Genomic DNA, 19,047 nt, shown 5'->3' on the forward strand with positions numbered 1-19,047 from the left:
AGACCCTGACATATTAGTGTAAGATCCAAAACACTCCCTCCACAGATGAGACTATTAAAATCATAGAGAACAGCAACCAAAGTATTCACAACAAAATGCCACAGTTTTAAGCAATGTTAAAAAGCAGCTGAATTCACATAATATTAGATACTGAAAGTTGGTTAAGACCCAAGACTGACAACTGTGAGATTTCTGCAGTAAATAAAAGTCTATACCAAAAATATTAGGCTATTAGTACATGAAAGTGGTGTACTTCTTGCAATAAACAAGAGATTCAAATCCACTGAGACAAAAAATGAAACTGCATGCTAGATTATTGGGGCAATAATCAATATCAGGGGTCAGCAAAAGCTTATAGTTAGATGCGTTGGGTACTTCAATCAACACTAAACTCATCCTCAGATGAAACTGAAAACTTTTGTGAAAATGTCACCTCATTACGTTCCTCAATCATACTGTCATCATTGGTGGAGACAAAAACTGTTCAACAATAAACTGGAATAATTACTGTTTCACAAGTGATGGGCATGACAAGACATCCAGCCTTCTCTGAAAACTTCTTAGAACAGATAGTTCAGAAGCTCACTCACAATGGAAATACATTAAATCTAATGGCAACAAACAGACATGACCTCTTTGAAGACATCTACACTGAAACTGGTATAATTGACTATGCTGAAGTTTTTGCAACAAGGTATAAAGGTTCATTAAAACAAGTAGAAAAGGCAATGCATAAAGCGTTCAACAACTACCATAGCAGAATCTTATTGAAAGATCTCTCTCAAAGCTCAACAAAAGTCTTGTTATTCGTAAGGGCTGCCAGTAGAACAAAAATTAGTGCCCAGACACACATGGATGACACAGGAACTTAAACTGAGTGTAGTTGAGCAAAAGCAGAAATTTGGCACTCTGTTTTCAAATGCTCCTTTGCAAAGGAAATTCCAGGTTTACTGCCCTAGGTTAATTCTTTCACCATATTAATGTCAGTGTCACTGAAAAACAGCTGAAATTGCCAAAGCTGAACAAATATCGAGGGTCTCATAGAATCCCTTTCAGTTATACACAGTCTGTGGCTGAATTAGCCTTCTTTTTTAACCATAATCTACTGTAGACCCCTCAAACATCAAAATTGTTCCCAGTAGTAGGAAGGAAGAATGTGCTGCATGTGTCTATATTTGATATTCATCTGTTGTAGAATCTTACAACATACTCTGAGCTCTATCTCAAAACAGAATGACATCCTCCATGCCAGTCAGTTTAGAGTCTGAAAACAGTAGTCATGAAAAACCATCCTATGTACATTCTTCTCATGTGACATCCATAAAGCTACAGATCGAGGAAATCAGGTGGACACAGTATTTCTTGACTTTCAAAAAGCATTTGACTCGGCACCACACTAACGCTTATTAACTATTGTACAAATATATCGGTATCAAACAAAATATGTGATTAGTTAGAGGATTTTTAGGTTGGAGAACTCAGTGTGCTATGTTGGTTGGAGACACTGAACATTGTGGAAGTATTTCAGGCATTGCCCAAGGAAGTGTGTTTGAACATATTTTTCATGCTGTATATTAATTTGGAATGAAAACATGGTTCAAGCAGGCTGTATTATTTTTATTTTCAATGCATTTGGCCAATTTCAGCTGAATAAAAACATGGTCCAAGTAATCTGTACTCTTTTTATTGTCTGTGCAATTGGCCAGTTTCAACAGTGCAATATTTTCAAACACATATCTTCCAGCTTTATTAAATCACTTTGTTAAATCACTGTGTCAACTAATGGACATAATCACATAAACTACTGTATTGTTTTTGTGCTACATAACACACAAAAATACTGTGTATATCTTTTAGATGCAACAGTGACGTATCAGAATGTGAGATAAACTGCAAGCTTAAGATATGTTCTTGAAAATGATCCATGGTTAAACTGGCCAATCACATGGAAAATAAAAAGAATACAGCGCACTTGGGCCATGTTTTCATTCTCAAAACACCTTGAGGTTGTGGATCCAAAAATACAAAATTTTAAATTGTATATTAATGACCTAGCAAACTATAGTAATAGTAACCTGAGATTTTTGTGCGCGTTGCATCCTTTAATGAAGTTCTGTCTGCAAAATCTGCATCAAATATTCAGTTGGATCTTGATAAGACTTCAAAGTTGTGTAATGACTGGCAGCTTGCTTTAAATATTCAGAAATGTAACAAGAACATGTAGTATCCTGTGAACAAGATGTCAATGAGTCATCTCTGGATTCAGCCAGCTTGTAGAAATGCGTAAGTGTAACTACTTGTGGAGTATGAAATAGAATGATCACATAGGCTCAATCATAGGTAGAGCAATGCAGACTCTGGCTTACTGGCAAGACATTGGGAAAATGCAGTTCATCTACCAGAGATTGACTACAAAATGCTTCTGTGAAACATAATACAATATTTTTGATGGGTGTGGAACCCATACCATATAGGACTAACAGAGGATGTGGAATGCATATAAAGAAGGACAAATGCTCACAGGTTTGTTTACTCACTTGATAGCACTGCAGCAATGCCGAAAAGCCTGTACTGGCGGACACTTGATGAGTGGTCCCAACTATATGATGAAAGACTTCTTACAAGCTTTCACGAATGAGTATTGATGTAGGAATCCGTAAATATACTGCTACAGTCCCACTATGTGTCACTCTCGTAGGGATCTCGATGACAAGATTGGGCTAATTACAGTTCACACCGAGACATTTACGCAGTCATTCTTCCCATGCTGCATACATAAACGAAATGGGATGAAACTTTAATATGTGGTGCAATGTAGTACCATGTGTTTCACAAAAGTTTGCAGAGTATGGGTGTAGATCTAGAGTCACTACTGTCATAGCTGCCTGTAAGGAAGTTCAGTAATTTTTTTTATTGCTTGTTGCAAGTCACTTCATTCTAACAGAAAACTTTATATATTTGTCATGATCGTGACTGATTAAGTGAGGGTTGGCAAAATTATCACCACAAGAATACTCACAATACCATCGTATACCCCCTTTGTCAGAAAAGTTCCATGGTAGGTTTTTTATATTTGAGTTTTCAATACTGAAAAGGAACAAATGATGATTTTATGTTACCTGGTATGTGTACATCCTTGAAATGATCTAGGCCATGTTTCTGCCCAAACTCACTAGATGGTGGGGCTGTGCTTAGCATTGTTGGTGCATTAGTTACAGTGACACAATGGATGCTGACTGTGAGCAAATCTCTAGTGAAATGGAAACAATGATTAAGCAAACACGTGCAAGTGGGGCACTTTCAAGAAGTCATGTTTTTGAGTGCCACAAAAGGTTCAGTGAAGACAGAAATTCAGTGAAAGATGATCCCAGAGTTGGTCGCCCGTCTACATCACATGCCGATAAAACATGGAGCATGTAAGGCAGGTATTGCAAGAATATCATGATGCCAATCGGAGGAACATAATTTGAATCATGATGTGTCATAAGACTTTACATGAAGATTTAGAGGAACAGAAACTTAATGTAAAACTCGTCCCTCACTCACTAACGTATGAACAGAAAGAGGAAATACGAAGAATTTCTGCTGAACTACTGGATAGAGCCAGATATGATCCCACATTTCTGTCAAAGATAACTGCTGGGGATGACAGTAGGTGCTACCAGTATCACCCTCACACGATGCATCAAAGGGCTGAATTGCGGAGTCCTGGATCACCAGCCTAAAAAAAAAGGTTAAACAACAACCTTTGAGAACAAAGATAATGTTGTTCATGGCATTTGATAGTAAAGGATTGGTTCACCATGATATGTTCCTCCGGGTCAAACAGTGAATCAAATTCTTTACATCAAACCCAAAAAAATGTTTGTGACAAGCAATCAGAGTCGCCGCCATGATTTTTGACATTTTCAGGACTGGTTCTTACAGCATGACAATGCAAGATGCCATAATGCTTTATCTGTTACCAAATATCAGCCCGACATCCCACATCTGCTACATTTGCCAGACCTCTTGCCTTCCGACTGAAAGGAAAGCTTCATCAAGATATTGCAGACATTCAGCAGGCTGTGACAAATGAGCTTGGAAGCATCACAGTTGAAATTTCCCTGCTTGCTTCCAAGACCTCTAGAAACATTGGCAACTGTTGCATAGATAGCCAAGACTACTTTGATACGAACTAGGATCATTACTTGCAAATAAAATCTTCTATTTTTTTTTTTTTAAAGGGCTGTCCTGGAACTTTCCCAACAAAGGGAGTATAAAAAGCATTGTTAAGAGTATATCTATAGCATTATTAAGGGTAGAAAATGTTATAATTAATTTCAGAGGACAATATAACTGTTTTAAGGTATCACAACTTATTTATCACTTATTAATCATGTATGAAGAGTTTTTGAACATATTATATAATTGGATAGAGGTAACAAATCTACCCATGAAGCAGTGGCAGAAAACACATATAATGATTAAAGAAATGAGCAAGCTTTTGCAGCTTTTGGCTCCTCATTCTGGCAAAAAGGTTGAAGGGGAAGAAAGAGGGATGAAGGAAAGGACCGTAAAGGTTTAAGAAATGGGGAAAGTTTGGAAACATCATCTGGAATCACGGATCAGGAGTGACTTACCAGACAGGATGAGAAGGGAAGTTATTGGGGGTCTGCATGGATCGAGATTTTAAAACCTGAGAACTTAAAGGTGGAAGATAGGTTAAAAAGCAAGACTGAGATTACTTACAAAACATCCTGCTGAAAGCTAAGTGCATTATATGTGGTAGAGGTGGGGGAGGAAATAGACTGCTCAGAAAATAAAGATATAGAAAACTAAAAGGGAATGAAGGAAGGAATAGTTACTGAGGGGAAATGCTGAGAATGAGAAAATTAAAGAAAATAATTAATGTAAATTAAGGCCTTGTGGATGGCAAGAACCAAGGACATACTGTAACTCCAGTTCCTATCCGTAGAGTTACAACAAACTGGTGTCTGGGGGAAGGAACCAGATGACACCTTCAGCCCTAAACCTGCATTTAATCATGCTGCTTTAATGAAGGGCCTACTTTCCTTCATACATAATGTCAAATGGAGATATAACTTTGCAACCCAATCCAAAAACCTCCCCAACAGAGAACATGACATTGAACCCTGTCTTCAACAGTTCAACTATGATCCCATCCTGATCCACCAACACTTCCTCAAATTCACCCCTTACAAGCCTTCCAAGAATTTCCTCAAAATCATCCCTTACAAGAATCCCTGACATCCAGCATTGCATCCCAGCCATTTCTCAGCTCCCCACAACATGACTCTAACCCGTCCTCTGGAAAAATCCAGACTCTTTGCTTCCTAAAAACTAACTACTCCATCATCAACCTCCTAGCGAACAAGGGATCTACCACTATGGTACTTGACACAGTATGTAAATGAGGGTCTATGCCAGTTGCCTTGACCTCTCTGCACAGCTTCTGCCATCAAGGCCCCACCCCTATGATACAAACTGAACTACAGTCCCTCCTTATTATCTCAGACCCTTCATAGGGACTAAACCTCTGTCTACAGAATTTCTTGACCCAACCATACCACACACTCCCACCTTTTACTTTCTTCCTAAGATCCACAAACCCATCACCCTGGCTGTGTGATCGCTGCTGGCTTCAAAGCTCCCACCGAATGTATATATGCCTTAGTTGACCCACACTTGCAACCTATAGTGCAAAGACTCTCCTCCTACATTAAAGACACCAAACATTTCATAGACCATCTGAAAACTATGCCTGTCCCACTTCTGTCAAATACCATGCTTTTCACCTTCCTCTATATCATCATCCCCTGCACCTACCTGATTCCAAACCTACAACTTTCTTCCTGCTCACCTTAATTACCTTTACACTTGCAAACAACTACTTTACCTTGGAGGGGCAGACATACAAAGAGATCAGGGGCACGTCCACGGGAACCAGGATGGCTCCTTCCTATGCCAATATTTTCATGGGTCACTTGGAGGGGCTTTCATGGGATCCACAAGTCTTTAACCCCTGGTTTACATTAGATACTATGATATCATCTCTGCCACATGGATTCATGGTGAGCCCAACCTGCTAAAATTTTTGGATTCTCTTAATACCTTCCCCCACTTAAATTTTACACAGTCCTATTCCGAATCCTAGGCCACTTTCCTTGATGTTGACGTCATCCTCACCAATGGTCAGCTACACACTTTTGTCCATATTAAACCTACTAACAAACAACAGTACTTACACTGATCAGCCAGAACATTATGATCACCTACCTCCTAGCCAGTACATCCATCTTTGGCACAGATAACAGCTGCGACACATTCTGGCATGGAAGCAGTGAGGCCTTAGTAGGTTGCTGGAGGGAAATGGCACCACATCTGCACACACAGGTCACCTAATTCCTGTAAATTCTGGGGAGGGGACAATGAGCTCTGATGCCACGTTCAATCACATCCCAGACGTGTCAAATCGAGTTCAAATCTGGCGAATTATGGGGCCAGCATATCAATTGGAACTCACCACTGTGTTTCTCAAATCACTCAATCACACTCCTTGCCTTGTGACATGGAACATTATCTTGTTGAAGAATGCCACTGCTGTAGGGAAACATGATCGCCATGAAGGGGTGTACATGGCCTGCAACCAGTGTACAGTACTCCTCCTTGGCTGTCATGGTGCTCTGTATGAGCTCCACTGAACCTGTGGATGCCCACATGAATGTTCCCCAGAGCATACTGGAGTCGCCACCAACTTGTCTCTGTCCCGCAGTACAGGTGTTGAGGAGCTGTTCTCCTGGTACCTTGTCTCCATCCCGCAGTACAGGTTTTGAGGAGCTGTTTTCCCGGAAGACCTTCCATCGACATGGTAAAGAAGGTATCAGGATTCGTCAGACCATGCAGCATGCTGCTACTGCACCAATGTCCAGTGCCGATGGTCATGTGCCCATTTCAGTCATAGGTGCTGATGTGATGGTGTTAACATTGGCACATGAATGATTGTTAGTTGTGGAGGCCCGTCATTTGTAGTTTTCAGTGCACAGCATGTTCAGACACACTTGTACTCTGCCCAGCATGCAATCTGATGTTAGTTCCACCGCAGTTTGCTGCCTGCCAGTTTTACCAGTCTGGCCAGCCGACGATGTCCAATATCTATAACGAGGGGACCACCCAACCCCATGATGTCCGGACATGGTTTCACCTTGGTTTGGCTCCTACCCCTGTGACCACTTCCACTGTAAGACTTGCCCTGCACACCCTCCTACCAACACCTGTACCAGCTCTTTAACTGGCAGAACATATACTATCAAAGGGACAGCCACCTGTGAAACAACATGTCATGTACCAGCTGTTATGCAAACACTGTTCGGCCTTCCACATTGGTATGACTACCACCAAGTTATCAGCTAGGAGGAATGGGCATAGACAAAGTATACTGGCAGGGCAGCACATGGTAGTTGTGACCTCAGTGCCACATGTAACATCTGGATTCTTCCCCCGGACACCAGTTTCCCAGAATTCTGCAGGTGGGAACTGTTGTTACATGTTCCTGATTCTTGCCACCAACCTAGCCTTAATTTACATTAACTTTTTTTAAATTTATTGGTCTCAGCATTTCTTCTCAGAAACTATCTACCCTGTCTCCCCCCTCCCTCCACCCTTCCACTCCTACCACATATAATGGACTTCACTTTCAGTCTTACTAACTCTTGCATGATGTTTTGTCAGTGATCTCTGCTTTATTTATTATCCTTCTTTCCACCTTTAAGTTTTTAAGTTTTCAAATCTTGATGGATGCAGTCTGTAACAATCAGTCTTTCCTTCTCGCCCCTTCTAGTAGGTCTCCCCTGACACGGGGTTCTGGGCAACTTTCCCACAACTCACGTTTCTTAAACCTTGCTAATCGTTTTTGTTCACCCCTATTTCTTCCCATTCAACCCTTCTGCCAAAAAGGAGGAGCCACAAGCACTCAAAGCTTGCACATATTTTTAAATGTTTTGTGTGTTTTTTATCCTGCTGCACTTGGTGAGTAGTTTCTTTTAGCTATCCAGTTATATTAATTATGTATGGCAATTTTTGTGCCTTAATTCAAGGATATCATGTACACTAGTTAAATCTCATATTGTGAATATAAAATGGTACAAGAATTGTTTCAGACGAGATAACTTCAATTTTACAGGTTTGATAATTATGCAGACAACATAACCGTTGATGGACAAGAATTCAACATGACATTATGGGACACAGCTGGACAGGAAGACTATGAAAGACTTAGACCCCTGTCTTATCCAAATGTAAGTACTCTGTTATTAATATGAGATTTGGGATTGAAGCACTAGTTAAAAGTTTGAATGGGCTACCAGCTTCCAAATGTTACTAGTAACAGTGCATCTGTTTCCAGTAAATCAGCAACTGCCTCCATAATATGGCAAGGAGTAAATGTATAGTCAGTCACTATTTATTTCATGCAGTTTGAAACTGATAATCTTTTTAATGTTTACAGAACAATCACACTAATGAAAACAGAAATCTTGAACACCTGAAATATTAGGAACAATGGACAAAAATTCTCAATCACCAAATGGAATTGTGTCACCAAGAAAGGGTATTTTTTGCATTGTGATTCATATACTTACCTGAAAAAGAAGCGGCAAGAAGCAGAATTTGAGGAGTAATGCCTGAGGAACTAATACCTCAAACTATAGGTATATAGTCACAGAAAGTGTTTTGTAATGGAGTGAGGCATTCCTTTCATGGACAGAAAAGTTTGTGGTGAGCAAATGAGGGTACAGAGTAAAGTAATTTATACTATTGGCTATTTAACATCATGAAGGCAGCTTGTAACAAATGTCAGATTGGCATGAAGTGTGCAACATGGTTGTTTATACAAATGATTAACATTTCAGCACAATCACACTGAGTAGGTATGAGAAATGACATCCACATTCAATACACAAGGAAAGATTACACAGCAAGTTTCTCATTGGCAGTTGTATTTGAATGTTGGTTGTTTGTGAGATCATGTTACATCCTGTGAATGAAGGAGAAATGTTTACCTGCATCTGTTGAGATTTGACAGTGGCAGGATCAGAGCTTATCAAGACAGGAGTGTAATGCTCTGCACTATTGCAGCCTGCATGGCTCAAGATCCCATGTCTGCCACGCACATACAAAACTGATACTCCATGTCATGGAGGATCTCAGTGGTGCCTTGCAACTAGCACCTGGGAAGGCAGTCACGTTGTTCACTCAGACTAGCAGGATTGTACAGATACAACATGTATTTTGAGACAGGAATGCAGCTCATTTGCTGCAACACAAGTGGCCACGTACACAATGTGATGATGGCTGGAGCAATGCAGGCTGTCAGCATGGCAACTGCTGTTGTGGCTTTTCTTGACACAGCATCAGATACAGGTGTGCCAACAGTGATGTAGCCATTGACAACATTGGACACAGGAGTGGCACCATGTTGTCTTTTCAGATGAAGCTTGGTTTTGTGACCAGCATAACAATACAGTGGGTACATGACAATCACCTTTGGTTCATACACAGGCAGTAATATGGACAGAAGCTCTTACTTTTCTGATGCTTGAGGCCTCTGGCTGTGCCCTATCTTTGAGATCTCCATGAAGTTAACTCTCAACAAGATACCACAAGACCGCATGTCAGTTGTTCTGTCCTGTCCCACCACGATACAGAATGATTCAACTGTTCTCTCAACCAGTCAAAACTTCTGGCACATATTGATAAGAAAGTAGCATACCTTCATGCATTAGCCACTGCAACTGTCGAACTCTGCCATAGAGTTAAAGCAGCATGGAATCACTTATTTTCATTCATAAATTTATTGTGTTCCATAGACGCAATCAAGAGGAGAACTTTCAGGGATGTGAAATGAGTCAAGATATACATTAATATGTGACAAAGATATCATAGAAACTTCAAACTGTATTATCAATAAACTGTCAATACACTGCATAATGGTATTCACACTTATGGTGTTTAAATTTAATTAAATGAATTAGATCTTTGTTAGTAGCTTAATATTTACTTGATTACAAAGGTAGTGGTGGCATGATAAGAGATCCTGTGAAACTTTATCAAATGCCTTCTCTGAAAACTACCTAGAATACATAGTTGGGAACTCAATTCATGATGGAAATATATTGGCTCTGATGACAACAGACAGACCTGACCTCCTTGAGGATGTCCACATCAAAACTGATATCAGTGACCATGATATGGTCATGGCAACAATGATTACCAAAGCACAAAGGACAATTAAAACAAGCACAAAGATATATATGTTCAGTAAACTAGATAAAAAAAATCAGTAGTGTCATATCTCCATGAGGAACCTGAAACTTTCCGAAAGGGCAGGAGCATGTAGAAGGGGCTGTGGCTCAAGTTTAAAGGAATAGTTGACCATGCACTGGATAGATATGTACTCAGTAGAACAGTTTATAATGGGAGGGAACCTCCATTGTATTCAGTCACTGTAAAGAAACTTCTAAAGAAACAGAGATTACTGTGTAATAGGTCTAAAAAAAAAAAAAAAAAAAAAAAAAAAAAAAAAAAAAAAAAAAGGCTATAGACAGAGACATGCTGAATGAAACATGTTTGAGAACATTGCCAAGTGATCTTTCACAGAACCCAATGAAATTCTGGTCATACGTAAAGGCTGTTAGTGGCACCACAGTTCATGTCCAGTTCCTAGTGAATGAGACGGGAACTGAAATTTAAGGAAGCAATGCAACAGTTGAAATGCTCAACTGTGTTTTTAAATGTTCTTTTAGAAAGAAAACACAGGAGATTTGCTCCAGTTTAATCCTTGTACCACTGAAAAGATGAATGAAGACGTACTAGTGTCAGTGGTGTTGAGAAATGGCTGAAATCGTTTGAACACAATTCCTGTGCCCAGTGGAATCCCATTAAGATTCTACACTGCATTTGCGGCAAAGTTATCCCCTCTTATAACGATAATCTATCATAGATCCCTTCAACAGACAACTGTGTCCAGTTTGTGGAAAAAAGTCACCATGTACAAGAAGGGTAGTAGAAGTGATCCACAAAACTACCTTCCAATTTGTAGAATCTTATAACATACCAGGTGATCAAAAAGTCAGTATAAATTTGAAAACTTAATAAACCATGGAATAATGTAGATAGAGAGGTAAAAATCGACACACATGCTTAGAATGACATGGGGTTTTATTAGAACAAAAAAAAAAAAAAAAAAAAAAAAAAAACAAAGTATTGATAGACGCGTGGAAGATCTCTTGCGCGCGTCATTTGGTGATGATCATGTGATCAGCCGCCACTTTCGTCATGCTTGGCCTCCCAGGTCCCCAGACCTCAGTCCGTGCGATTATTGGCTTTGGGGTTACCTGAAGTCGCAAGTGTATTGTGATCGACCGACATCTCTAGGGATGCTGAAAGACAACATCCGACGCCAATGCCTCACCATAACTCCGGACATGCTTTACGGTGCTGTTCACAACATTATTCCTCAACTACAGCTATTGTTGAGGAATGATGGTGGACATATTGAGCATTTCGTGTAAAGAACACCATCTTTGCTTTGTCTTACTCTGTTATGCTAATTATTGCTATTCTGATCAGATGAAGCGCCATCTGTCGGACATTATTTGAGCTTTTGTATTTTTTTTTTGGTTCTAGTAAAACCCCATGTCATTCCAAGCATGTGTGTTAATTTATACCTCTCTATCTACATTATTCCGTTATTTATTCAGTTTTCAAATTTATACTGACTTTTTTATCACCCGGTATTTAGAATTCAAACATAGACGTATTTTGAAATGAATGAGCATCTCCAAGCCAACCAACATGGATTCCCGACACATAGATCATGTGAAACTCTGCTCATACTTTTCTCACATATGTACTGAATACTCTAGACCAAGGTAGTCCAGAAAGCGTTTGACTCAGTACTGCACCTATGCTTGTTGTCAAAAGTTCCATCATAGGGGGCATCAGCTGAAATGTGTGACTGCATTGAAAACCTTTTGGTACGAAGGATGCAACATGTTATCTTGGACAGAGCATCATTTTCAGATACAGAAGTAACTTTGGGTGTGCCTTAGGGACGTGTGTTGGGACCCTTGCTGTTCATGTTTTATAATAATTACCTTGCAGACAATATTAATAGTAAAATCAGGCCTTTTGCAGATGATGCAGTTGCCTATAATGAAGTACTATCTGAAAGAAATTGCATAAATATTCAGTCAGAGCTTGGTCTGATTTAGAAGTGGTGCAGATTTTGGCAACTTCCTCTAAATGTTCAGAAATGTAAACTTTTGCACTTCAAAAAATGAAATAACATAGTAGCCTATGACTATAATATCAATGAGTCTCTGTTGTAATCAGCCAACTCATACAAATGCCTGGCTGTAACACTTTGTAGGGGTATGAAATGGAATGATCACAAATGTTCATTTCTGGATAAAGCAGGCGGTAGATGTTGGTTTGTTGGTAAAACATTGGGGAAGTGCAATCAATCTACAAAGAAGATCGCTTACAAATCTCTCATGAGAATGGTTCTAGAATAATGCTCATACATGTGGAACCCATACCAGATAGGACTAACAGAGAAGGGCAGCATGAATTGTCACAGGTTTGTGTAATCTTGAAGACAGACATAAACTATCCTGAGAAAGTCTGTTGATCAAGTTTCAAGCTTTTAATAATAACTCTAGGAATATACCACAACCCCCTACATACTGCTCACATAGAGATTGTGAGAAAAACATTAGAAAGGCGAGCGAGGTGGCGCAGTGGTTAGACACTGGACTCGCATTCGGGAGGACGACGGTTCAATCCCGCGTCCAGCCATCCTGATTTAGGTTTTCTGTGATTTCCCTAAATCGCTCCAGGCAAATGCCGGGATGGTTCCTTTCAAAGGGCACGGCCGACGTCCTTCCCCGTCCTTCCCTAATCCGATGAGACCGATGACCTCGCTGTCTGGTCTCCTTCCCCGAAACAACCAACCAACCAATAACATTAGAATAATTATTGCATGTGCAGACGCATTCAAACAATCATTCTTCCCATGCTCCATATGTGAATGGAACAGGAAGAAGCCTAATAACTGGTACAGTAGGATGTGCCCTCTGCCATGCACCTCACAGTGGTTTGCAGAGTATGGACATAGATATGGATGTAGGTATTCTTCAGATGTCAATCGTATTTTTCAAAGAAAATATTTTTATATCTATAAATGCTGGGTCCTGTAACTCATTCAACATCTTTGCGAATTTAAAAGACAATACAGAAGAGGAAAACGACTCCAATTGACATGACTGGCTACGAAGAAAATCATGAGAGAGAAAAAATAAAAATAAATAAAATAAAACAAATTAAAAAATTAAGTGGTGAATAGAGCTGGACAATGAGGCAAATTCTCATGAACATTATTTTGGAATGTGACACAGTTAATGATGTGGTCAGTGGTATTGCAACACAACCTCCAGGTTTACCCATTGGTTCATCGAGTTTAGCCATCTTTATTTGAACTTGAATATGGAATGGGAATGGCCATGTGGTATGCAAGGTCATTTTCCAAAATCTGATGAAGTTCCTATAAAGATGGCTAAACTCAATAAACCAATAGGTAAACCTGGTTTTCCTTAAGACAAAACATGGCATAAATTGCAGAAAAGGTGTCTGGATTATGAATTGTGAATAAAAGGAAGAGATGAAACAAATGTAGCAACTGCAATGTTTTCCAAATAGAAGGGAAGTATTTAAATATAGCAATGGGGAAAAAATAAAATTGTTTTTTTGCAGAAAGAGCAAAATTCAAGTACATGAGATGAGAAAAAGTGTTTTTTCTGCGGTAAATATGGACACTTTTCAAAAGACTGCATTTAAGATGCACTTCATCTGTTTTGCAAACGTTAAGGTCACCTACCCAGGAACTGTCTTAGCTTGTGGTGGTTCTGCAATGTTATCAGCTGTCAAAATACCACCACAAGTAAGTCCAAGAAAGATGATGTCCAAGATGTCTGAATTACCTGCAAATGTAGATACATCAGTGTGTGACGAATAATATGTTGATAATGATGCTACACATTATGAAATGAACAGTCGAGATTGGTATGTTTTGTACAATCCTTTTGATACAGCAAAGAAAGTAGACAATGCTAAGAATAATGTGCACATAAAAATATCGGGAAATGGTCATACAGATTATGAAACTTTTGATGGAAAAAGTTGGACAAGATGATATTTTGAAGGAGTGTGGTACATCCCAGATGGTGCTTGTACAGGAGACAGTCAAAAATGAGACAAATGGAAAAAAAGTAAACCATTATTATCCAAGAGTAATCACCCTAACTGTTAATACATTTATTCCACTGTGAGACAAGATGGTCAGAACCTTCATGGAATAATGTTTGTGGTTGCATACAGAACCATGATAGTACCCAGACATGCAATTCTTCATCCAAAGCAAATCGACAGCCATTAATGTCTTCCTTCAGGGCTCCAAATATATTTAAATCACATAAGAAGAGATCGGGACTTTATGGAGAATGTGTAAGGGTTTCCCACAGAAACTCCTGCAGCATACTCTGATGGACGCCCATGTTGCCAAGTTTGTTTCAGTTGTGCTGCAGAAGTTTCGCTGGAAAGCACTCATGCAGTTATGATGATTACTTTTGAAATAATAAACTTTTTACCATTTGTTTCATTTTCACTTCACTGCACCTTCTAACCTATTTTCTGTTAGAAAGGCTGGAGAAAAAGGCATTGATTAAAGCACCAAACACAGTGGTAAAATATGGTTGTTTCACAGAAACAACATACCAATTGCTGTTCCTCTATCTGAAAGCAAGAATGAACTTCACTGTTTGGCAGTGAAATGGATTCAGAATTTAGCAAGAAAAGTCTTTTGTTGCAAAAGAAGCTGTTGATACTCTTCAAATATCTCTAGAAAGATTTGGGCATCAGAGTAAATGCCACGTACAATCATTCCTGACAGCACATAGTATCAATGTAAAACTCAAAGCAAATTTGACGAAGATTGTATGGTAGGTGAAATACAACAGCTAGTTTTTGGTAAACGAGTCTATAAATCAAGTAGCCCACAAGAGTTAGTCTTCGCCAATGTCTATGCTCCAATGGAAGAAAGGATTTAGATGGCTATTGATATTTTCTTGGTTTTAAGGATGATTTATCTGGTTCCAGAGTGATACATCTCTTATGGCAAAAGATAAGGTTAGAAAGAAGTTAGGAATATTTATGTAGATGGTGAAAACAATGTGGCATGGTGTTTAATAACTGTAATGTAAAAGATATGCTGAGTCTATTGGTTCAAACATACTCTGACTGTGCTGTAAACACCACAGCAAAATGAAGTTACTAAATGTGAGAACAGAATTATCTGTGAGATGGTACATCTGTGGCTTCGGATAGCAAGGTGCACTCCAAAAGCATTGTGGGGTGAAGTTGTACTTGCCTGTGACTTATGCTCTTAACCAAACTAGGCCAAGAAGGGTTAAAAGAAAACACAAACTGAATTATTTTTGAGAAAGAAAATTCAGTCTGATGGTTTGAAATTCTCTAGAGCACAATGTTTCATTTGCATTGCAACACATAAACAGAAGTAGTTTGATGCCACATTTTAGAAAAGTTATATAGCTGGACAAGAAGCCCATAGCTATCATATATACCTTCCAGACAGGCATTCATTCAGCTGTTGTCAGCTGAGACATAAGATACAAGAATGAAATGTTAAAACAACTGCTGAAAAGTGTTTTTATAAAGTTAGTTGACACCTCGACTATGGGTGATTTTACATATGCGATACTGTCTAATTTGAATGATGATGAACGTTAGAAGAAAATACGGGATGAATACAAAGTCTAGCCTTTAGTTCGTCGATGTCAGCAACTGGTGTTCCAGCAAGATGGAGCACCCCCCACCCCCCACTGGGCTTTGATAGTGCATGAATTCCTGGATGAAACATTTCCGAATCAGTGGATTGGAAGGAACAGTCCAACACCCTGGTCACCCTGCTCTCCAGACATTACGCCCCTTGACCTTTTTTTTCTGGGGCTATATCAAGGACAGAGTCTTCGTCACACCAGTTGCTGATGTCGACAAACTGAAGGCTAGGATACAAGCTGCTGTGGGTACTGTGACAAAACACATTATGAAACACCTGGCGGGAACTGGAATACTGCCTTGACATTCTCCGAGCCACCAAGTGAGCACACGTTGAGGGTTACTAATGTAAGTGGTCTTAAAAAAAAGTTATTCTGTAATAAATTGTTATAATCAGGGCAAGACTTTGAGCTCACCCTGTATTATAGGACTGGATCATGATGGTGAAGTGTTTTAAGATGAAAATGACATCTCTAAGTGGAGCTGAAAATATTGATGGACACCAAGTTTTGAGGAACAGAGAAACAATTAGAAGGTCTGTGTGCTACCATAATGAACCTGAGCAACTAAGGGTGATGATGCTGAGGGAAATTACCGAAGACTATGATGAAGCAGTGAAGTCTTCAGATGTAGAAAATTGGGAAGTTGCAATGGAAGAAGAAATGCATTCACATCAAAAGTTTTGTACTTGGAAACTGTTGATTTACTGGTTGGAAGGGTAGCTACTGGTAAGCGATGGGAATTGAATAATAACAATGATAATGTCTGCTAAAAGGCAAGATTAGTTGCAGAAAGATTTAGTCAGGGGCCCGGAATTGATTTCTCTGAACCATTTAGACCTGTGGATAGATCTGAAACAATAAGAACCTCTTTGCATGTTGCTGTTCAATGAAATTGGAACATTAAACAATTTGATGTTAAAATGGCATTCCTGAATAGTATGTTGCAGGAAGAAATTTACCTACATCAGCCACAATATTAAGTTGATGATACAGGTAATGTGTGTAGATTGCTTCTAAACATGTATGGGTTGACACAAACAGACAAATGTTGAGTGTTTGAAAGAACATCTAAAGAAAACACCTTCAGAGGAGAGCAGTGCTGAACCATGTGTGTATTTTAATGAAAATGTAACCCTTTCCTTTTATGTGGGTAATGGATTGATAAATGGGACACGATGAAATGGTTCACAGTATCAAAACAATTACAAGAAGGGTTTGCTGTTGTGCTAAGTGAAGTGGCCTTCAAATCCAAATATTTGAAAATTTTGTGAAGAGTAACCAAACCACATAATGAAAAGTGTGCTCCAACAGCACAGGATTCACCTCCCGAAGCCCACCTTAAATTAGTTAGTGAGAAAAAGGTCAAGGTAGAAGTACATTTCACCATGAGATCAGGCAGCAGACATTTTTACTAATGGTTTACCAGCGAAGATGTTATCAAGGATGAATACTTTTATTATTGAATCAAATATGAATATTGGAGGAGAGTGCTGAATATTGTATACAAACAGTTTGTGTTGCAAAGAGCAACATGTCATTTATTTTAAAAACTGAACAAACCCTCATTTCAGCAGCATATTTGTATTCCCATCAACAACAAACACTGTTACTTGACATGTAGCTAACAAAAATTTTAAATCCCTGGCTCTAGCTATTCAGATATCTCGTTGACCACTCTTCCTACGAACTAAGTTCTCAAATTTCTTTTGAAGTGACAGAGATTCACAATTTTTTTTCCGTTTATGTTAGATGGGAGCTTGCTTGAACATCTCACCAGAGAACATAATTCCATTCTCAACCCAGGATAAGGAAGCAAAACATACATGAAAATGATTTTTATGTCTTGTATTGTGACTGTGTATATCACATTTTAGTTGAGACTGATTTTTATTATCAACAACAAAAACTATTAAGCATTAAATGTGTTGGGAAGAGTGTAAGAAATCCAAGATCCTTAAAAAGCCTTCTACAAGATGTATAATTACCTATGCTAGCTTGTGCTGAACAAACATCTGTGTATGAATGCATGGTCTCGCAGTGATAAGAATTAATAAAATCTTCTTCGGCTACCAGCTGTGCGCCAGGTGGTTAAAAATCCCACGAGCTTTCGACAGAGCTCTCCTCAGCCATTGTCAAGTGGTAAATAACTGTAGCATCACTGTGGTCTTACTGTTATATAGCTGCGTTGCTGGCTGTGGTAAATGTGGTAATCCCCCCCCCCCCCCCCCCCCCACAATGGCCACGTCCCATGCTGTGCTGAGCTGCAAACCACCGTCCCTGCTGATGGTGTTTTTATTTCCACTGCGTCTTTTATGACGCTGTCCCAAAATCCCTTTGTCCTCGTAATGACAGATGTTTCACTGAAAAGGATTTGGTGTTGGTTTTATATAGTGTATTCTGCCATGGCTGATATTTCAGGATAGTGAAGGCATAAGCAACTCTCATGCTTATGCCTGCACTATCCTGAAGAAACAGCCATGCCAAACACACTTTTGAAAGTTGACACAGAATTCTATTCGACAAAACGTTTGTCATTATGAGGACGAAAGGATTTTAGGATAGCATCGTAAAAGAAGTGGCAGAAATAAAAAAAAAAAAAAATCGGCAAACACCATCAACAAGGATGGCAGTTTGCAGCTCAGCACGGACTGGAATGTGGCCATCGTGAGGTTGAAGCAGGGTGATGGATGTGGAGGGGGGGCGGGGGGAGGGGGTGGGGTGGAGAACATTACTACCTTTGATGAGGGAGAGAGCATCAGTGATGTCACAGCCAGCAATGCAGCTATATAACAGCAAGACCACAGTGATGCTACAGTTATTTATCACTTGACAATGGCTGAGGAGAGCTCACTCAATAGCTCTTGGTATTTTAACCACCTGCTGCGGCTGGAAGCCTGAGAAATTTTATTAACACAGGGAGTGAAAATGTGCAGAATATGCCAACATCCTTGCCTTTAGCTCGAGATGACTCTAAGGGCACAACACACTGCAATGAGCTTCATGATTAGTTTGTCCATGTGTTGATTCTATTTTAACATTTTGTCCAACTACACATGAAAGAATTTTACTCACTGTACTTTATTCATGACCATTAATGCCTATTCTGGTGTTAGAAGGTTATTATTGTTTATTT

The 19,047-nt window shown here is 39.3% G+C and overlaps 1 protein-coding gene across 4 annotated transcripts in view; it reads left to right on the forward strand.

Annotated features, from left to right (window-relative positions):
- LOC126237019 (ras-like GTP-binding protein RhoL) overlaps positions 1-19,047 on the forward strand; it is a 342,104-nt gene that overhangs the window by 317,528 nt on the left and 5,529 nt on the right. For all 4 annotated transcript variants that reach the window (XM_049946758.1, XM_049946757.1, XM_049946755.1 and 1 more), the window contains one exon: positions 8,183-8,297. In XM_049946758.1, coding sequence (XP_049802715.1) covers positions 8,183-8,297 — 115 coding nt within the window. The remainder of the gene's footprint in view (positions 1-8,182; positions 8,298-19,047) is intronic.

Source organism: Schistocerca nitens, chromosome 2 (genome assembly GCF_023898315.1).
Source record: "Schistocerca nitens isolate TAMUIC-IGC-003100 chromosome 2, iqSchNite1.1, whole genome shotgun sequence".
NCBI lineage: Eukaryota > Metazoa > Arthropoda > Insecta > Orthoptera > Acrididae > Schistocerca > Schistocerca nitens.